General features: G+C 41.5%; 1 protein-coding gene across 1 annotated transcript in view; it reads right to left on the minus strand.

Annotated features, from left to right (window-relative positions):
- uvrag (UV radiation resistance associated gene) overlaps nucleotides 1-19,276 on the minus strand; it is a 320,344-nt gene that overhangs the window by 282,889 nt on the left and 18,179 nt on the right. The window contains exons 2-3 of the mRNA XM_080197696.1: nucleotides 5,293-5,410; nucleotides 912-946 (exon numbers count right to left, since the gene is read on the minus strand). Coding sequence (XP_080053822.1) covers nucleotides 912-946; nucleotides 5,293-5,410 — 153 coding nt within the window. The remainder of the gene's footprint in view (nucleotides 1-911; nucleotides 947-5,292; nucleotides 5,411-19,276) is intronic.

Genomic DNA, 19,276 nt, shown 5'->3' on the forward strand with positions numbered 1-19,276 from the left:
ATAGGCAACATTTGGTGGCCAGCCAGCGATGCCCATGTCCCATGAATGGGTTTTTAAAAATGCTTTCAGAGAGTTGGCGCAGATTCCATAGGCCGAATGGCCTTCGGCATTGTAGGAATTCTGTGGATCTATCCACAGTACATATGGGAGGGAATGGTAAGGAACTGGCAACTTTCTCCACTTTAATGCACACTGATGGTTAGCACTGTTGCCTCAGTGCCAGGGATCGGCGTTCGACTCCTGGCTTGGATCAATTTCTGCGCGAGTTTCCCCCGGGTGCTCTGGTTTCCTCCCAGTCTGAAAGACGTACTGGTTAGGTGCATCGGCCATGCTAGATTCTCGCTCAGTGTAATCCGAACAGGCACCGGAGTGTGGCGACTAGGGGACTGTCACAGTAACTTCACTGCAGTGGTAATGTAAGCCTATTTGTGACTAATAAATAAACTTTACTTTATGTTTTTAAAAAAAGCATTCATGTCCAAACCTGTTGAAGTCAACAATGGCGATTTCCTCAGTAGTTCAACAAATTTGTTCAGCTAGTTGCTGAGAAAATCAGGCTTCATCCAGTCAGAGCAGTTGAGTAACTTTTATCCCTGGTCTCTCACAAGAGCCTGTGTCAAGGTGAGCAGCAGGGATGCTCCAACTGGCCTCAGCTTGACACAAAAACTTCTGCTACTAACTGTTCAGCTTCTGCTAATGGCCCTAAACTTGGGTTTTTTCCTGTCAGGGCACAGGTTCCTCAATTCTCCTTATCTCTTTTTGTAAAATGCTGACTGAACTTGATTAAAGTGAAGCTGGAAATTTAAGTTAATGCACAGACTCATCTAGCCCAAAGAATGATCAGACAGGACTGGTGCAAATTCTTCATTTAAAAAAAAGAGCTATTATCAGTCCAATTAAGTACTACTTACCAAAGAATCTTTCACAACTTCACTGGTGTAAAATGCTGAAGGAAATAAAGAGAACAAAGTGCATTAAGAATTAATTCGCAAAGCACTTCTGGAAACAAGTAATTCAATAATTAACTCCCAGTCGCTACAAAAAAAATTCATTCAAACCACCCTGGATCCCACCTCAAATATCACAAGGTTTGTGAAATCAATTCTGAACATATTTCCTTGGAGCCATCAGCAGATTTTACTAGAGATTTGATTTATTGTCAGGTGTTTTGGGATACAGTGAAAAGTATTGTTTCTTACATGCTATACAGACAAAACAATGTTCATAGACTACATGGGCAGAAGGAAAAGGAGAAGGTGCAGAATATTGTGTTGCAGTCACTCGGTGTCAAGTAGGTCCATTTACAAGTTTGATGGCAGCAGGGAAGAAGCTGTTCTTGAATTGCTTTGTATTTGACCTAGGCTTTTGTATCATTTCGTATCAGACCAAGCTGTGATGCTTGCGGAAAGGGCACTTTCTCTGCTGCATCTGTGAATATTGGAGAGCGCCGGAGCAGACACGTTGAATTTCCTTAGCCTCTTAACAGGAGGCATCGGTGGGCTTTCTTAACAGCGTGGAGAGACAAGGATAGGTTGGTGGTGATTTGGACACCTCGAAACCTGAAGCTCTCAATCATTTCCGCTTCACCTCTGTTGATGCAGACAGGGTCACATCCTCCACTCTGCTTCCTGAAGTCAATGACTAGCTCCTTCTATTTACTGACTCTGAGGGAGAGATTATTGTTACCGCACCATTTCACCAGATTTTCTATTTTATTCCTGTACTCCGTCTCGTCATCATTTGAGATCTGATCCTCTCCGGTGGCATCATCAGCAAACTTAGAAATCAAACTGGAGGGGAATTTGGCCACACAGTCATAGATGTACAAGGAACATAATAGGGGGCTGAGGACACAGCCTTGTGGGGCACTGGTGTTGAGGATGACTGTGGAGATGGTGTTGCCTTCCTTTACTGATTGCAATATGTGGGTTAGGAAGTCTAGGACGCAGTTGCTGTGGGAGGAGCCGAGGCCTAGGCCATGGAGTTTGGAGATGAGTTTCATAGGAATAATGGTGTTGAAGGTTGAGCTGTAGTCAATAAATTAGGAGTCTGACACAGGTGTCTTCATTATCTAGGTGTTCCAGGGTTGAGTGCAGGGTCAGGGAGATGCCATCTGCTGTGGACCTATTGTGGCAGCAGGCCAACTGTAGTGGATCCAGGCAACCTGGGAGACTGGAATTGATTCGTGCCATGACTAACTTTCAAAGCACTTCATAATGATGGATGTCAGAGCCACTGGCCGTTTGTCATTAAGGACGTATGTGGCTTTCCTTTGGTATCAGGATGATGGTTGTCTTCATGAAGCAGATAGGGACCTCAGATTATCGTAAAGAGAGGTTGAAGATGTCTGCGAATACCCCCACCAGTTGGTCATCGCAGGATCTGAGTGCTCATCCAGGTACCCAAGCCTAGGTCAAATACCAAGCGATTCAAGAGCAGCTTCTTGCCCACTGCCATCAAACTTGTAAATGGACCTACTGTGAATTAAGCTGATCTTTCTTGACCCAGTCACTTTCTTTGGGTTAACTTTCAAGGCGGCTAATCTGACATCTGATGATGACCTTGGATACTGGTTCAACTGAGACTTCCAGGGTAGATCATGTCTTCTTGTTGCTCAAAATGGGCATAAAATATTTTGAGCTCATTGTTATCAGTGATTCTACATGCTTTCACCTTATAGCCTGTTATGTTGTGTAAACCTTGCCATAATCTGTGGGTCTTCGTGTGGCTTGCCTGTGACTCCAGCTTGATCCAGTTCTCTCCTGGCATTTTTGATAGTTCTCCATGGATCGTATCTGGCTTTTTTGCATAAGTCAGGGTCACCCAACTCGAACGCCTCAGATGTGAACTTCAGCAAGCAGATGTCCCCTTCTTCCATGGTTTCCGGTTGGGAAACACACAGATTTGTTTCTTTGGCACACAGTCTTCCACACACTTACTAACGAAGTCTGTTATTGTGGCAGAAGACTTGTTCAGGTTGCTGAGTTCTTAAATATTGACCAGTCCACTGATTCAAAGCAGTCTCATAGGTCATCCAATTCTTCACACTAACATCACATGACTTTCTTTATTGGATTCTCCTGCTTCAGTTTTTGTTTACAAGCAGGAACAGCACAGTGGCCTGATTTGCAAATATATAAACGGGCAATGGAGCGGTACGCATGTCAGATTTTTAAGCAGAATGCAATTAAAATTTTTTTTAAATCTCCAGTTTTCATAAATTTTTGTTCAATCTTAGTAATTTGAGGAAATTAAATTTAGATTGGGTGAACGCTAACTGAATTCAATTCAACAGCAGACAGGTAAGATGTGCTGACGTGAGAATTTCAAGCCGCTATTTGCTGTCTGTTTGTACAGAAGACTATTTTTAAGTGGTACTGCATCTGTACGAGAAAACATTTCATGAACCTGCAGAAATCATAGGACAGCAACAGAATTCAAGTACAGTGTTTAATGGGGAGAAAGAAAGCAAACAAAAATCAGACAAGTCCAAATGAATGCTGCAGCTTGAGGCCTCAACCTTCACATGAACTCATTTCCCTCCTTGGCTATCGTGCCAAGTATTTAGAAATTCTTAATTCAATGATAACATATAACACGAAACTTAGAAGGATAAGAGTAAGTTGGCTTAAGATGCAATCAAGTAGCCTGATTTGTACGACCGTTTACAATTCAAGTAACAACAAGAATACCATAAAGAATGTGACTGTACATCAGTGGAATACAGTTCAGTAAAGTACTTCACAGGTACAAGAATAAGATTCTAAACACCTCGATAAGGAAGCTACATTCTTCATTTTCCATATTTAAAATCATACTTTGCATTTCATTTCTGAAGTAACTAGTGGTAGAAGGGATAAAAACAAAATGCTGGATAAACACAGCAGATCTGATAGCATCCGTGGAAAGAAACTGAGCTAACGTTTCAGATTTAAATGATCCTTTGACAGAACCCGAGCATTTTCCGTCTTTACTTGAAATTTCCAGCATCTATGGTATTTTGCTCGAGTGTTAGGAGGGCTTCAACAACACTATCATAATGTTCAGCGACAACTCTCAACAAAGCTACAGAAATGGCTATGTTTAGCTTTTGGTGGATGCAGGGTTGAGATGGTTCTGTCACGACTCCAAGGAATTTGCAACTGCATTATTTTTATCTAAATAAAAATAAATGCATTATAGTTTTTCTTCAGTATCTAGTCAGAGAAAAGTCTCTCTGGAAGCCAGTGGTGCAATTCTTTTGATACTGGAGTATTGCACTTAAGTTTTAAATTTGGAGTCAGCCCAAACTAGAGGGTGTAAAGGACTTGCAAAACGTGAATTTCCAGCAGGCATATAGACTCATCAGTATTAAAATACCTATCAGACACTCCATGATGCAAAGCAGGAAAAGGCGATAAATGCAAGACAGTATTGAGTCAGTGTTGGAGGAGAGCAAAGTGAACTTGACAACTATATTAAACCTAAACTGGGAATGCTTCATGTTAACACTTGGTGCATAAGACGCAACGTATCCCATTTGGTAGATCTTGCATTGGTTAGTGAACATGAAACAAGTAAAAAATTATTTATTTAGCAAATCCCAACATTTTAAATGGCTAGTTTGGGACTGGCAATTAGTACATGCAGAGTCATTACTGCTAGCAGCAGAGTTGGACAACACGTCAACTTGAAAATTCTCATCCTTATTTGAAACTTACTTTATGCTCTCCCTATCACCTAGCTTCTCCAACCCCACAACCCTGCGAGATCTTTGGGCGTGTCCAATTCTAGCCTCTACACTTCCAATTTTAACCTCTTTGGTTTCAGCTGCCCAGATTTCCCTCCCCAAACCCTCCTTTTGTCATTTATGGAGGCTCCTTAAAACCTATTTTGTCACACAGCTGCATATATTTTTGTTCGGCGACACTTGCTATATTTTACTACACTAAGATGCTACAGACGCAAGGTACTATTAAGACCAGGAAACTCTTGGAGGTTGAATGTAAATAAACTTTACATTCTTGAAGAGGCATATGAACACCTGGAAAATGTAACATATATTGCTTAAAAGTAAAAAGGGTCTGTTAAGTGTGCAAGTAATCCATCTAATGGCACTCAAGTGTTTTAAATAAGAGGGGCTCACCATTCCAAACAGCTCAGTAAGGTTTCACCTGCAAGCTTCTAAAAGAAAGATGATTATGCCACCATCTGAGGTCACCATGGGAATCTAAAAGCAAAAGTTTCAACTTTGCTATACCAAATAATTTCTTCCCATAATAAAAACATATCTGCAGCAACTTTTGAGATTACCTTTAAAGATCTTTGCATCATCACATAGATGTAAGCTAAAGTAGGTATCCAGAAGATGAGAACCATTCTTGTTAAATATATTTCGTGCTGCAATACTTCGCAGGTGCCGAAGCCGTCGCTGAAACAAAAAACATTTGAAGGGTATTTAAACTATTCAATTTGTAGACTTGGTTTTCACAAAAACATTTGTTCTGCACCAATTCATCTTGTCACTTGCGTAACATTAAATAACAATGGACTTCAGAAATTTCAGATTCAATCTTCAAAAAGCATTTGTCAACTCAACACGACATGATCATTTGCTACTTCATATGTATTTTTAGAGATATATGTTTTCATAAGAACATAAGAACATAAGAAATAGGAGCAGGAGTAGGCCATCCAGCCCCTCGAGCCTGCCCCGCCATTCAATAAGATCATGGCTGATCTGTCGCTGCTCAGTTCCACTTTCCCGCCCTCTCCCCATAACCCTTAATCCCCTCTCCTATCAAAAACCCATCAACCCGCGTCTTAAAAATATTTAGCGAGGCAGCCTCCACCACTTCAACGGGCAGAGAATTCCAGAGATTCACCACCCTTTGAGTGAAGAAGTTCCTCCTCAACTCCGTTCTAAACCGCCCCCCTTTTATCTTGAGGCTGTGCCCCCTAGTCCTACTGTCTTTTTTGAGCGGGAAGAGTCTCTCCACCTCTATCCTATCCATCCCATTCATCATCTTATACGTCTCAATGAGATCTCCTCTCATTCTTCTAAACTCTAACGAGTACAAGCCCAGTTTATTCAGCCTCTCCTCATAGCTCAACCCCCTCAACTCCGGTATCAGCCTAGTAAACCTCCTCTGCACTCCCTCCAAGGCCAAAATATCTTTGCGCAGGTGCGGCGCCCAAAAATGCACACAGTACTCCAGTTGCGGCCTCACCAATGCCCTATACAGCTGCAGCAAGACCTCCCTACTTTTATATTCAATCCCCTTCGCTATGAAGGCCAGCATCCCATTCGCCTTCCTGACCACCTGCAAGCTGGGTTTTTGCGACTCATGCACAAGGACCCCGAGGTCCCTCTGCACCGTCGCCTGCTGCAGTTTTTCGCCTCGTAAGTAATAGTCCTTCCTACCATTTTTCCTACCAAAGTGGACCACCTTACACTTGCCAACATTAAATTCCATTTGCCATTTCCTGGCCCATTCGCCCAGCCTATCTAGATCCTTCTGCAGACTCTCCACACCCTCCGCACAATTTGCCGTTCCCCCAATCTTGGTGTCATCAGCAAATTTCGACACTCTACACTCGGTTCCCTCCTCCAGATCATCTATATAAATTTGCAATCCCCTCATTTGCAACCATGGTCAGCTTCCAATTCATATTCAAGTTAAATGATCCAAAATGTTATCACTATCAAATATAGCGCAGAGAGAAAACATACAAATACAAAGAACTAACATGGATTTATATAGGACTTAGAACCAGTTACAGCACAGAAAGAGGTCATTCTGCCCCAGCCGAAAAAGAATAAAAAACTAGCTGTTCATTCTATCTTCAGGATGCACTGAAGCACTCGGGGAATCAATGAAATACTTCTGAAGTGCAGTTAGTTCTATGGAAGCAAATGTGAGACCAAGGTGCAATGAACAGTAAAGGTTAATTACCTGATAATATACTTTACCAAGGGAAACTCATTGCTTCTTTAAATAATGCCTTTTTTATCTATCCAAGATGGTAGATGAGCACTTGTCCTTAAATCATAGAATCTCTACACTGCAGAAAAAGCTATTTGGCCCATTTGAGTCGACACCAACTCTCTGATAGAATGTCTTACACAGCCCCTCTACCCTGCCCTATGCCTGGAATCCAACACACTTACCATGGCTTATCCCAACTATCCTACACGTTTTAGAAGAGTTGGGGCAATTTAGCATGTCCAATCCACCTAACATGCACATCTTTGGATAAAGGGGGGCAAGGTTTAAGATGGAGGAGAAAGGTCAAAATCTAAAGTTGCCGAACTCAACACTGAGCACCAAGGGCTATGCAATGTGGCCAACCGGAAGATGAGATGCTGCTCCTCCAGCTCGCACTGGGCTTCACTGGAGCATTCTCACTTGACGAGGGAATAGCATTCCGAAACCTTGTGGTGTTTACTATCAAATAAACCTGTTGGACTTTAACCTGGTGTTGAGACTTCTTACTGCATTGCAGCAAGCCAAGGACAGAAATGAGGGCAAGAGCAAGGTGCTGTCAACCTTTCCTCCTAAAACCAAGTCGACTAGGTTTCCCACCACTTGGAACAAAAACCACCAATACTGCATCGCCATATTAAGCAACTCAGACAAATCTCATGAAAGACAAAAACACTTAGACACTCAATGAACTCTCAGCTCAAGTTAAATGCAACTGAAATCCTTGTGACAATTCAGTGCACCAAATAGCTGGATTCAAAAGAAAAACATAAGTAATCAACAGGGGGTACATGTGAAAAATGCAACCTATTGGTTGTAAGGAGTGTTGAGATGGGCCTGAATTGTTAAAGAAGTCAAATAAATGCAAATCTTTTTTCCACCTGCCGCATGGCATTTTATGATAACGTAATTTTATGATAATGTTTCGTTAAGGGGAAGTCATGTCTGACAAATTTATTGGAGTTCTATGAGGATGTGTCTAGCACGGTGGATATGGTCTTTCTTGATTTTCAGAAGGCATTTGACAAGGTACCTCACAAGAGGTTATTGCAGAAGGTAAGGGGGCATGGAATTGGGGGTAGGGTGTTAGCGTGGATAGAGGATTGGTTGTCAAATAGGAGGCAGAGAGTGGGGGTTAATGGGTGCTATTCGGATTGGCGGTTGGTGACTAGTGGAGTGCCCCAGGGGTCGGTGCTGGGGCCTCAGCTATTTACCATTTATATAGATGACCTGGAGGAGGGAACCGAGTGTATGGTGTCGAAATTTGCTGATGACACCAAGATTGGTGGAACAGCAAATTGCGCAGAGGGTGTGGAGAGTCTGCAGAAGGATCTAGATAAGCTGGGCGAATGGGCCAGCAACCAGCATAACGAAGGACGTCACGCACCCTGGACATTCTCTCTTCCACCTTCTTCCTTTGGGAAAAAGATAGAAAAATCTGAGGTCAAATACCAACTGACTCAAGAACAGCTTCTTTCCTGCTGCTGTCACCAACTTTTGAATGGCCTTATCTTACATTAAGTTGATCTTTCTCTACAACCTAGCTATGACTGTAACACTATAGTCAGCACTCTCGCGTTTCCTTCTCTATAAGGAGTATGGTCTGTCTGTATAGGGTGCAAGAAACAATACTTTTCACTGTATGTTAATATATGTGACAATAATAAATCAAATCAAAAATTATACTACCAGGAGTTCTGCATATCCATTTCAAACTTTTTATAGATTTCATGCATCATGAGCAGATTTAGTGGCAAATTAAGATAGTGGTTGCAGTTTGTTACCTGTCTTCCCAGTACCATCCTGGAAATTTGGACCTCAGTGTGGCACAAAAGAGGACTTACAATAAACATGGACATGATGAGACGTTACATCTGTTACTAAAGATGGCTTGCATCTGAAAAGCACCTTTTTTGTTTTCAGGATGGCCTGCCAGCAAGATTAAAAACTAAAGTAGTAATAACATTGAAATAATGACCTGATAATGTGCTTTTGTGATGTTGGTTGTGGGATAAACATTGGCCATGACAATAGATGGAGGTTGGGAAAGGACTTCCCTGCTCTTCTTTGGATCATGTCACGGGATCTCTTCAATACACCAGGAAGAATGGAGGGGACCTCGGATTAACATTTTATCCAAAAGGGGTCCACTTTGCCACTACAGCATTCTTTCAGTATAGCATTGGACTGATTCTCAATTGAACAAATTTTGTGCTCTGACAAGGGGTCATCCAGACTTGAAACATTGGCTCTATTCTCTCTCCACAGATGCTGTCAGACTGCTGAGGTTTTCCAGCATTTTCTGTTTTTGTTTCAGATTCCAGCATCTGTAGTATTTTACCTTTAAATTCTTGTTAAATGTGGGCTCTGTTCTGTCTTACTGGGAAGCAGCCATGCTATCAACTAAGCCACAGCTGGCAGCTCTGGCAACCGTGTTCAGATTTGATTCAAGAGGAGCAGCAAGTTCTGACTGAAGAAGAAAATACATTCAATCCATTGCAATCCAGCTCAGCGTGTATAAAAATGTGCACTAAATTACCACACCAAGCTGTTTGGGTCTTGGAAATAGTTACGCTCAAGTGTTTTCTTTCCTTGGCAGAATCGTCCAAATTTAATGATTTAAATTGCTTTGTGAATGATTCCAAGTGTAGCATAATTGTCCAGCAGAAGCTAGTTCTTCTGGAGAACTGCCAGGTAAGCCCTTATTTGGGAACTTACGAAAGGGAATTCTTTGTGCATCTTTAGGGTACGCCCCCCCAAATCTGATGCTAATGAGCCACAAAGTAACAGGTCCGTAACAACCAACCCCATCTCTTTCTTTTTTCACATTCATGTATATTCTTTCCAATTTAGTATTAGTACCTTCCTAGATCATGTCCCCTAATTTGAAGTACTTTGCATTGTGCTTGATCTGTCACCTGGCTGCCTAACACTTAAATTTATCTTAATAGCCCTGTCGTTTACCCTGTTCAGCTTTGACCTCTGCCAACTTTATTGGCTAAATGTAGAAGTGATGCAAGCTATTGTGCTGGTGATTGATTCCCAGCTCTGGGGTGATCAATTCCTAGCTCCAGATCACCTCTGAAGGTAATAAACAAGAAATGTCATTTTGGAGGTCTGGTTTCAAAGAATAAAGAAGAAAAATACAGCACAATGATTGTTATTATTTTAACTTGTTATAGCTGAGATAAAAGTAAATTTTGTTTATTAGTGTCACAAGTAGGCTTACACAAACACTGCAATGAAGTTACTGTGAAAACCCCTTTATAAAAAAGTGACTTTTCCTTCACTAAAAACTTGTTGTACAGGTTGTATAAAGTTGTACAAAACACTGGTAAGGCCACACTTGAATATTGTGTGCAATTCTGGTCACGCTATTATAGAAAGGAAGTTATTAAACTAGAAAGAGTGCCGAAAAGATTTACTAGGACGCTACCAAGACTTGATGGTTTGAGTTACAGTTAAAGGAGAGGCTGGATAGACTGGGATTTTTTCCACTGAGGCGTAGCAGGCTTAGGGCTGATCTTAGAGGTCTATGAAAATAATGAGGGGCATAAGTCAGCCAGATAGTCAATATCTTTTCCCAAAGATAAAAGAGTCTAAAACCAGAAGGCATAGGTTTAAAGGGAGAGATACAAAAGTGCCCCCAGAGGGGCAATTTTCTTTTTTTTTAAAACACAGGGTTGCGAGTGTCTGAAACCAGCTACCAAAGGTAGTAGTAGAGGTAGGTGCAATTTTGTCTTGTAAAAAGCATTTAGACAGTTACATGGGTAAGATGGGTATAGAGGAATATGGGCAAAACGTGGGGAAATTGGGACTACCTTAGGGATTTAAAATAGGGGCAGCATGGACAAGTTGGCCCAAAGGGCCCGTTTCCATGCTGTAAACCTCTGATTCTACAACTATGACTGTTGAAGATTTTTGTTCAGCTTCTAAATATGCATAAGCAATGTTTTCTAAAGAGTGCTGAAAACAGCATTATAAACAGCAAACAAAGTGAAGGACGAAACTAATTGCTTCTATTTGTTTTCTGGGAAATCATTTGTTTGCACAGAAACATGCCATTCTCAAAGGACGGAACAAGCAATATCTCAAAACTGAAGTTAGTGAAATCCAGCGAACTTAGGGCGCCTTGGTTTTAAAAGTTAATTTTTTTGGCTGATGGAAGTAAAGTAAATTTAACTTCCAGCAACTTAGAACTGAGCAAGGTTTGAAAAGTTGGTATACCATCTGTCAACAGTGTGCCATGTTGAAAAATTTCATCTTGATTTATCCAAAATGGGTATTGCTCCATCAAAATTCATAAAGGAAACAACAGTCACATTCCTACTTCCTACTGAATCTACGTGAACCACTCTTTCAGGTGTTTTCCAGGCTATAACAACATGCTGCACAAAATGACAATGTCCCCATTACCATTCATTTTTTGTTTTGCCAAGTCAGTGCAAGGGTGCCAAAATGTTGACCATCCCCAAGAAGGACTTCAACTCTTGCTACGTTCCTCAGTACAACCACCTGCTTTATTGCCTGTACCTTTTCTTGTAGGGAGTGCAAGCCTTTGCATTGACTCTGAATCCTAAATACATGACCTCATTAGCCTGAAAATGTACATTTTTCTCTTTTCAAGTGAACACCAGCTTCCTTGAATCTTGAGAATTTACTCCCGATTGGTGTTCTTTTGTGATGCCTCTGTTATTAAGGCACTGTCCAGATACGTGACTATTCTTGGGATCCCTTGCAGAAGGCTTTTCATGGCCTGTTGAAAGATAGCACATGTAGATGAAATACCAAAGGGTAACCTTGACCACTGGAAGAAGCTTTGTGTGTATTAATGTTGACAAATTTCCCAGAATCTTCCTCCAGTTCCAACTGCTGGTTTGCATGACTCAAGTCCAATTTCATGGACTGGAGGCCTCCTGCCAGTTTTGCATAAATGTCTTCTATCTTAGGAAGGGGATATCTATCTATTCGGGCAGCCCTATTCAACCTCAATTTGCAGTCGCCACAAATCCTCACTGTGCTGTCAGACTTTAATGCTGGGACTACTGGCATAGCCGATTCGGCAAATTGCACCAAAAAAATTTGGCATTGATTCAGGGTTTACAAATTTTGGCCTTAACTGCTTGTACGCATCCTAGCTCTACTTACACAAGCGTTCATGGAAAACCCCTATGAGTGATGCTGAATATTTCCAGCCAATTCAACTTGATTTGCTTCAGCTAGTCACATTCCATAAGGCTAGGCCTCTGTCCTTTTATTGTATCAGGGGTAGCTGGGCAAACTGGTGTTAACATTGTGCCCACTATCTTCAGTGCCTCCCCTGTATGGGCTGCTAACTTGGCCATTGTACTGCTAAGCCTTGTGGGTTGAAACATCCCAGTAAATACTTGCATGTCCGCTCTCCTATAACTGGAGAAAGCGCCTCTATTGACCTTCATAGTTAACGGACACCCGTTAGCTATAAAGAAGATTTCAATGGAGGATGTTTTATTTAACTTCACATTGTTGAGCTTATAAACTTCTTATCCAAATCTTCAAGCCTTTTCACTGGAGTCTGTTTTTTTTTCTGGCTATTGTCTATTTGTCTATCTGGTTTGCACGTAGCCCTTTTGATTGTATCTGAAAACAAATGAACTCTTTACATTTGCATCTGCCTTGTGGATGGTTTCCTCCACAATGATAACTCCCACCAAACCTGTGTGGCAAACTACTTCTCATGTTCTCAGGCTCTACAGTGCGCTCACGACCAGTAATGAGCCACTGCCGTTTCCTGCCAAATTCGATTAATCTTAACTTGGGAGTTCAAAAGCGTTCTGTTTAGCGCTTTCAGTTACTTGAGCCAATTCAATCACCTTGTCTATGGATAGTTTAGTTTCTGCCAGCATCATCTAGAATGTTCAAACTATTAATACGATATACAAAACAGTCATGTAACATGTCCTTTAAGGATGGGCCAAATTGACTACGATGAGTCCCTAACAGCTGAATGGAATTCATAGTATTGAGTAATAACAGAGGATTGGGGGTTGTAATGGTCCTTAATAGTGCAAGTAGCTGGTCAAAGGATTTTGTAATTGGAGCCTCCAGAAATGTTAGGCTTCTTACAAGGTTATATGTTTGTGGGCCACAAGGCATGAGTAGATTATGAATTAGAATTGTTTTAACTCAGCGATTCTTGCCTAGTAAAAAACAGATTTCTTAAAATTACATAACCAAGTCCTTAATGCTGTCAGCAGGAACCCTCACTCCTTTGTACTGAACTTCAATTCAAATTCCAGGGGTGAAAGGCATGTCTAACCCAATGCACTACCCAGTTTCCTTAATTCTATATAAATAGGATTTACTTCAGTGAATACAAACAAGCTGCATAGAGAATGTGCATGTTTGAACAGGAGTATTGCAGTACATCAGTAAGGAGCCAACATAATTTAATAAACCACAAAAACATAGCCTGAGTGCTTCAGAGATGTCACGGTTATCCCCATATTAAATTACGAGCAAGCTCTTCCCTCTTGCATTAAGTGTACACATTTAGAATTGACCTGTATTTTTCCTGCTTTATAGTAGAACACAGTTTATATTGCATTGACATAAGAATTGGAATAACAGGATAGGTCAAAATAAAGGAAACACTTGAATGACTAAAAGGTTCAGATTCATTGTGGCAGAAGTCATGCTGTATGGTGAAATGACAAGGTTTGCAGCAAGATATCATTTGCTTTGTGATGACTGTGGTTTGACATTTTGAAGCACAATTAGTTGGCAAAGCGTTCTCAACATCACAACAGCAACGACTGTTTCTCCCGCCAAAAAAGCTTTGATGCTGCTCTTTGTTTTGATGTTAAAGTTCAGCTTTACTAACAAAATAAACCTGCTCAATATTCAAGCACACACATCTCTATTTGCATTGCCCTGTGATGCAAGTCTACAGGTCAGACAAATAAAGGCAGGCATAGCACAGCATACATCAACATCTGAGGTAACATTGACAAGAGTCACTTAGTCATATACATAAAAACACTGCAGGGAGCATCACCCTTTCACAGTGGAAGTAACGAGACTTCTGGCAGAGTTAGTTCAATTCATTTGCACCGATTTCGGCTTCCTACTGCTGGCTAGGTCAAAAAGCACCGAAAGAAAACCAACGAGAAATGCAATCCAATAAACCCCAGGAACGTTTTAATTACGTGGAAAAGAATTTAACATGCTAGTTAATTTTCTGGACTTGAGCCAAGTGCCAGCATTGCTGTAGGTCAAATTGTAATTTAGATTCAGACATTTTACTCTTCCTAATACTGTGAAGTGAGAGCCCATGAGTTTATAATTGGGCAGCAAAATACTCACGTCCCCAACTGTGAGGTAAAGTAATTCCATTGGGCTAGCTTCTCCACTGACACAAGTTGATGTTCAAATAGAAAACAAAGACTCTAATTTTTCTCTCTTCCTCAGAGATCAGTGGGTTTTGAGATCAACAATGGAGTCAAGGGTTATGGTGACAACAGGCAAGAAAAGAGAGTCTTGATCATGATCAGATCATCCACACAGCCAACATTTCACTGAATGGCAGAGGTGGTTTGAGGGGCCAAATGGCCTACTCCTGCTGCTACTTATGTTAAGATGTATCTGTAATCGAGCCTTCACCATTTATGACATCCGAAAACTATTCACAAGAGTGCTACCAAAAACAGAGACAACCAGCCAGATATTAGGTTTGACCAAAAGTTTGGATAAGGAGCACCTTAAAGAGAAGAGTAGGGAGGCAAAAGGAAGGGAATTCTAAAGGTTGGACAGCTGATGGCACGGCCAGGATAAGATGGAATTATCAAAGTCAGAGATGCTCAGAAGGCCAGAATTGCAAGAGCCCAAGTATCTCAGTGAGATGCAAGGCTCGACGACGTTATAGAGGTAAGGAGAGGGGGGAAGGCCATGGAGATATTCGAACTTAAGGAGCAGAATTTTAAAATCAAGATGTTATTCAATTAGGAATCAACCGAGATCAGTGAACACAGGTGATAGTGGATGAAAATGTGTTGGCAACGCTGGAATACTCAAGCCTGGAGATAACAATCAGTAATTCGGTCAATAGCATTATCACCTAGGAAGTAAAATTTGAACAGTTTTTAAGGTTAAATCTATTTGTTGGCAACATAAATAGGCTTACATCAAGTCTACATGAAGTTACTGTGAATAGTTGCCACACACCAACACCTGTTCAAATACAAGGGACATTTGGACAAATACATGAACAGGATGGGAATATAGGGACATGGTCCCCGGAAAGATAAGGGGTTTTAGTTCAGATTGGCAGCATGGTCAGTGCAGGCATGAAGGGCCAAAGGACCTGTTCCTGTGCTGTAACTTTCTTTGTACATGGAGGAAGAATTTAGCATGGCCAATGCACCTAACCAGCACATCTTTCTGACTATGGGAGGAAGCTCACAAAGACATGGGGAGAACATGCAGCCTCCTCACAGTCAGTGAGGCAAGCTGGGAATCGAATCTAGGGCCCTGGTGCTGTGAGGCAGCAGTACTAACTACTGTGCCACCCACTACCACCATGTTATGCCAGTGTGTTTCCACTGGTAGCTCCCTTCTCTCAGTTAAAGTTTAGCGCTAAAAATCAAGGTCAACATAAATGGATTGAATAATTTAAAAGCAGAGGAAGAAGAGTCATACGGATTAAAACATTAACTTTTGTTACTTTCTCCACTGGCCCTGCAGATCTGCTGTGTTTTTCCAGCATATTCTGTTTTTATTGCATATGTCCAGCATCTGCCGCACTTTCATTTTAGTTTAGACAGATTCTTGTTAGGCAAGGGGATCTAAAGTTATCAGGGGTTGATGAGAATTAGAATTAGAAGCACAATGAGATCAGCCATGACATTGATGAATGGGATAAGAGGTTGGAGAGCCTACTTCTTTTCAATTACTAGGGGGCATAGGTTTAAGGTGCAAGGGACAAGATTTAAAGGAGATGTACAAGGCAAGTTTTTTTAAAACATTGAGGGTGGTAGGTGCCTGGAACTCGCTGCCAGGGTAGGTAGTGGAAGCAGGTATGATAATGACTTTTAAGCGGTGTCTTAACAAATACATGAATAGAATGGGAGTAGAGGGATATGATTCCCAGAAGGGTAGGGGTTTTAGTTCAGTCAGGCAGCATGGTCAGTGCAGCCTTGGAGGGCCGAACAGCTTGATCCTGTGCTGTAATTTTCTTTGTTCTGCTTTTATTTTGTATGTTTATACATTCACTGTTGAATGAGACCTTACGTTGAGGCCCCACTTGCCCTATTGGATGCACATGAAAGATCCATGGTACTATTTTGAAGCACATCAGGGAGATTTTCCCATGGCCTGGCCAATAATTATTCCTGAATCAATGTCTCCACGACAAATTCTGATCTTTATCACATGGCTTTTTATGGAAACTTGCTGTACACAAACTGTTTGCTGCATTTCACATGACAGTAAATAATTGATTAGTGCAAAAACACAAGTATAGACATGTTAGATACATTGACAAGAGAACATGTCCATTTGAGATGTTTATAAAATCATAAGCTTTGAGAAACAAAATGTACACAGGAGACAGCCTGTTTTCACAATGGCATATGAGTGATAGGGTTGACAATTAAGAACATAAGAAATAGGAGCAGGAGTAGGCCATCTAGCCCCTCGAGCCTGCCCTGCCATTCAATAAGATCATGGCTTATTGAATTCTGACTTGTTCTGTCATGGCCTCAATGACTTGCATTTTGGACCAGTTTGCAGGCCACTTGAGGGGACCTTTACAGACCATTCTCGGAATCGCTATCGATGAATTCCAAATTTTAATTGAATTCACCACCTGGGGTGGCGGATTTGAGCCTGGGTCTGCAGAGCATTGCCGTCGTCTCTGAATTATAAGTCCAGTGACAATACCACTATGTTCCAGACAGTATAAATCAGAATGATTTATCGATTAAGGAGGATTCCTCAGACTGCTCCAAGGAATAGCAAGCAGTCGTGTGACAGGGAGCATATGACCAATTAGGGAAACAAAGAGTATGTAAAAATGAACATTAAGTGAGAAAGGGTGGTTTTCCTGTTGCACTGAATTTATAACTATACCCCTATTTAAGTTGCTACTCCTGTAATGGAAGCAGTAGTTAAGCAAGCCATGGAAAAGAGCAACCTTTATAAGTACTGACCAGGACACACGAATTACAGGAAAAAGGAAGCAAAAACAAAATGGGCAAAAATTGTACTTCATTGCAAAAGGAAACATATTCCAGACAAATTATAAAGTAACCATGTTTTGATTTGATTAATTATTGTCACGTATTAGTATACAATGAAGAGTATTGTTTCTTGCTTGCTATACAAACAAAGCATACCGTTCATAGAGAAGGAAAGAACAGAGTGCAAAATGTAGTGTTACAGTTATAGCTAGCGTGTAGAGAAAGATCAGCTTAATGTAAGGTAAATCCATTCGAAAGTTTGATGGCAGCAGGAAAGAAACTATTTTTAAGTTGGTTGGTACGCGACCTCAGACTTTTGTATCTTTTTCCCAATGGGAGAAAGTGAGAACGTCCGGGCTGCGTGGGGTCCTTAATTATGCTGGCTGTTTTGCCGAGATGGTGAGAAGTGTAGACAAAGTCATTAGATGTGAGGCTGGTTTGCAAGATGGATTCAGCCACATTCATGACCTTTTGTAGCTTTTTGCAGTCTTGGCACAGCAGGAGCCATACCAAGCTATGATACAACCAGAAAGAATGCTTTCTATGGTGCATCTGTAAAAGTTGGCAAGAGTCGGAACTGACATGCCGAATTTCCTTAGTCTTCTGAGAAAGTAGAAGCGTTGGTGGGCTTTCCTGACTATAGCGTCAGCATGGGGGGACCAGGACAGGTTGTTGGTGATCTAGATGCTTGAAAACATGAAGCTCCCGACCCTTTTTACTTCGTTGATGGGGCATGTTCTCATTTATGCTTCCTGAAGTCAATGACAATCTCCTTTGTTTTGTTGACATTGAGAAATTTTTGTTGCCGTGCCAGTTGACCAAATTCTCTCACTCTCCTGGGGAGAAAGCGGGAAAGTGGAACAGAGCCACTTCAGATCAGCCATGATCTTATTGAATGGTGGGGCAGGCTCGAAGGGCTAGATGGCCTACTCCTGCTCCTACTACTTATGTTCTTATTTTCACAGTAACTTCATTGCAAAGGTTAATGTAAGCTTATGTGCAACACTAAAACTTTCTAAACCTTATTTGTGTTATATGGTTTCAGCCTCAAATTTGATCTAATATCCCTCTTCATCCATTCAGCTTTGGTGCTCTTTTATTTTCCCCATGCTGGAATTTGCCTGATTAAGTACTCATTTGATGTTCCAAATTTCCAATTGGTGATTTATGGTTATGTTTCATTTTTATTATTGTTTGAGATGAAATCCATGACGGTAGTGCCATCAGCAAACTTGAAAATTGAATTGGATGGGAATTCGGCCACACGATCAATCAATCGGTGTATAAATGTGTACAGAAGGGAGCGGAGAACACAGCCCTGTCGGACACGGGTGTTGACGATGATCATGGAGATGCTGTTGCCTATCCTTACTGATTGTGGTCCGTGGATTAGGAAATTCAAGATGCAGTCACAGAGGGAGGAGCCGAACCCCAGGCCACGGGTGTTTGGAGATGAATTTCGTGGGATTAATAGTGTTGAGGGCTGAGCCTTCAATAAATAGGAGCCTGACATAGGTGTCCTTGTTATCTTGGTGGTTCAGGATTGAGTGGTGTGCCAGGGACTTGGTGCCTGCTATGGACCTGTTGCAGCAGAAGGCAAACCGTAGTGAAGCAAGCAGTCCAAGAGGCTGGAATTGATCTGTGCCATGACTAACCTTTCAAAGCACTTCATAATGATGGATGTCAAGAGCCACCAGACCTTAGTCATTCAGGAACGCTGCTTGGTTTTCCTTAGGTACAAGGATGATGGTCATCTTCTTGAAGCAAACAGGGATTTCAAGATTGATGAAAACATGTCTGCTAATTATCCTGTCCACTGATCCATGCAGGATTCAAGCACCCGCCTGGGTATCCCATCCAGGCCAGTCGCTTTCCGTGGGTTGACCTTCAAGAAAACTGCTCTGACATCTGCAACGGCGACCTCAGATACAAGTTCATCCGAGGCTTCCAGGATCGAAGGCATGCTGTCACTGACCTCTTACTCAAAACAGTTGTAAAATGCATTGAGTTCATCAGGGAGAGGTGCATGGGAGCTGGTGATTTTACATGCCTTCCATCTTGCAGCCTGTTATGTCTTGCAAGACCTTGCCATTG

This window comes from Carcharhinus amblyrhynchos, chromosome 10, assembly GCF_965287045.1.
Source record: "Carcharhinus amblyrhynchos chromosome 10, sCarAmb.v2.hapA, whole genome shotgun sequence".
NCBI lineage: Eukaryota > Metazoa > Chordata > Chondrichthyes > Carcharhiniformes > Carcharhinidae > Carcharhinus > Carcharhinus amblyrhynchos.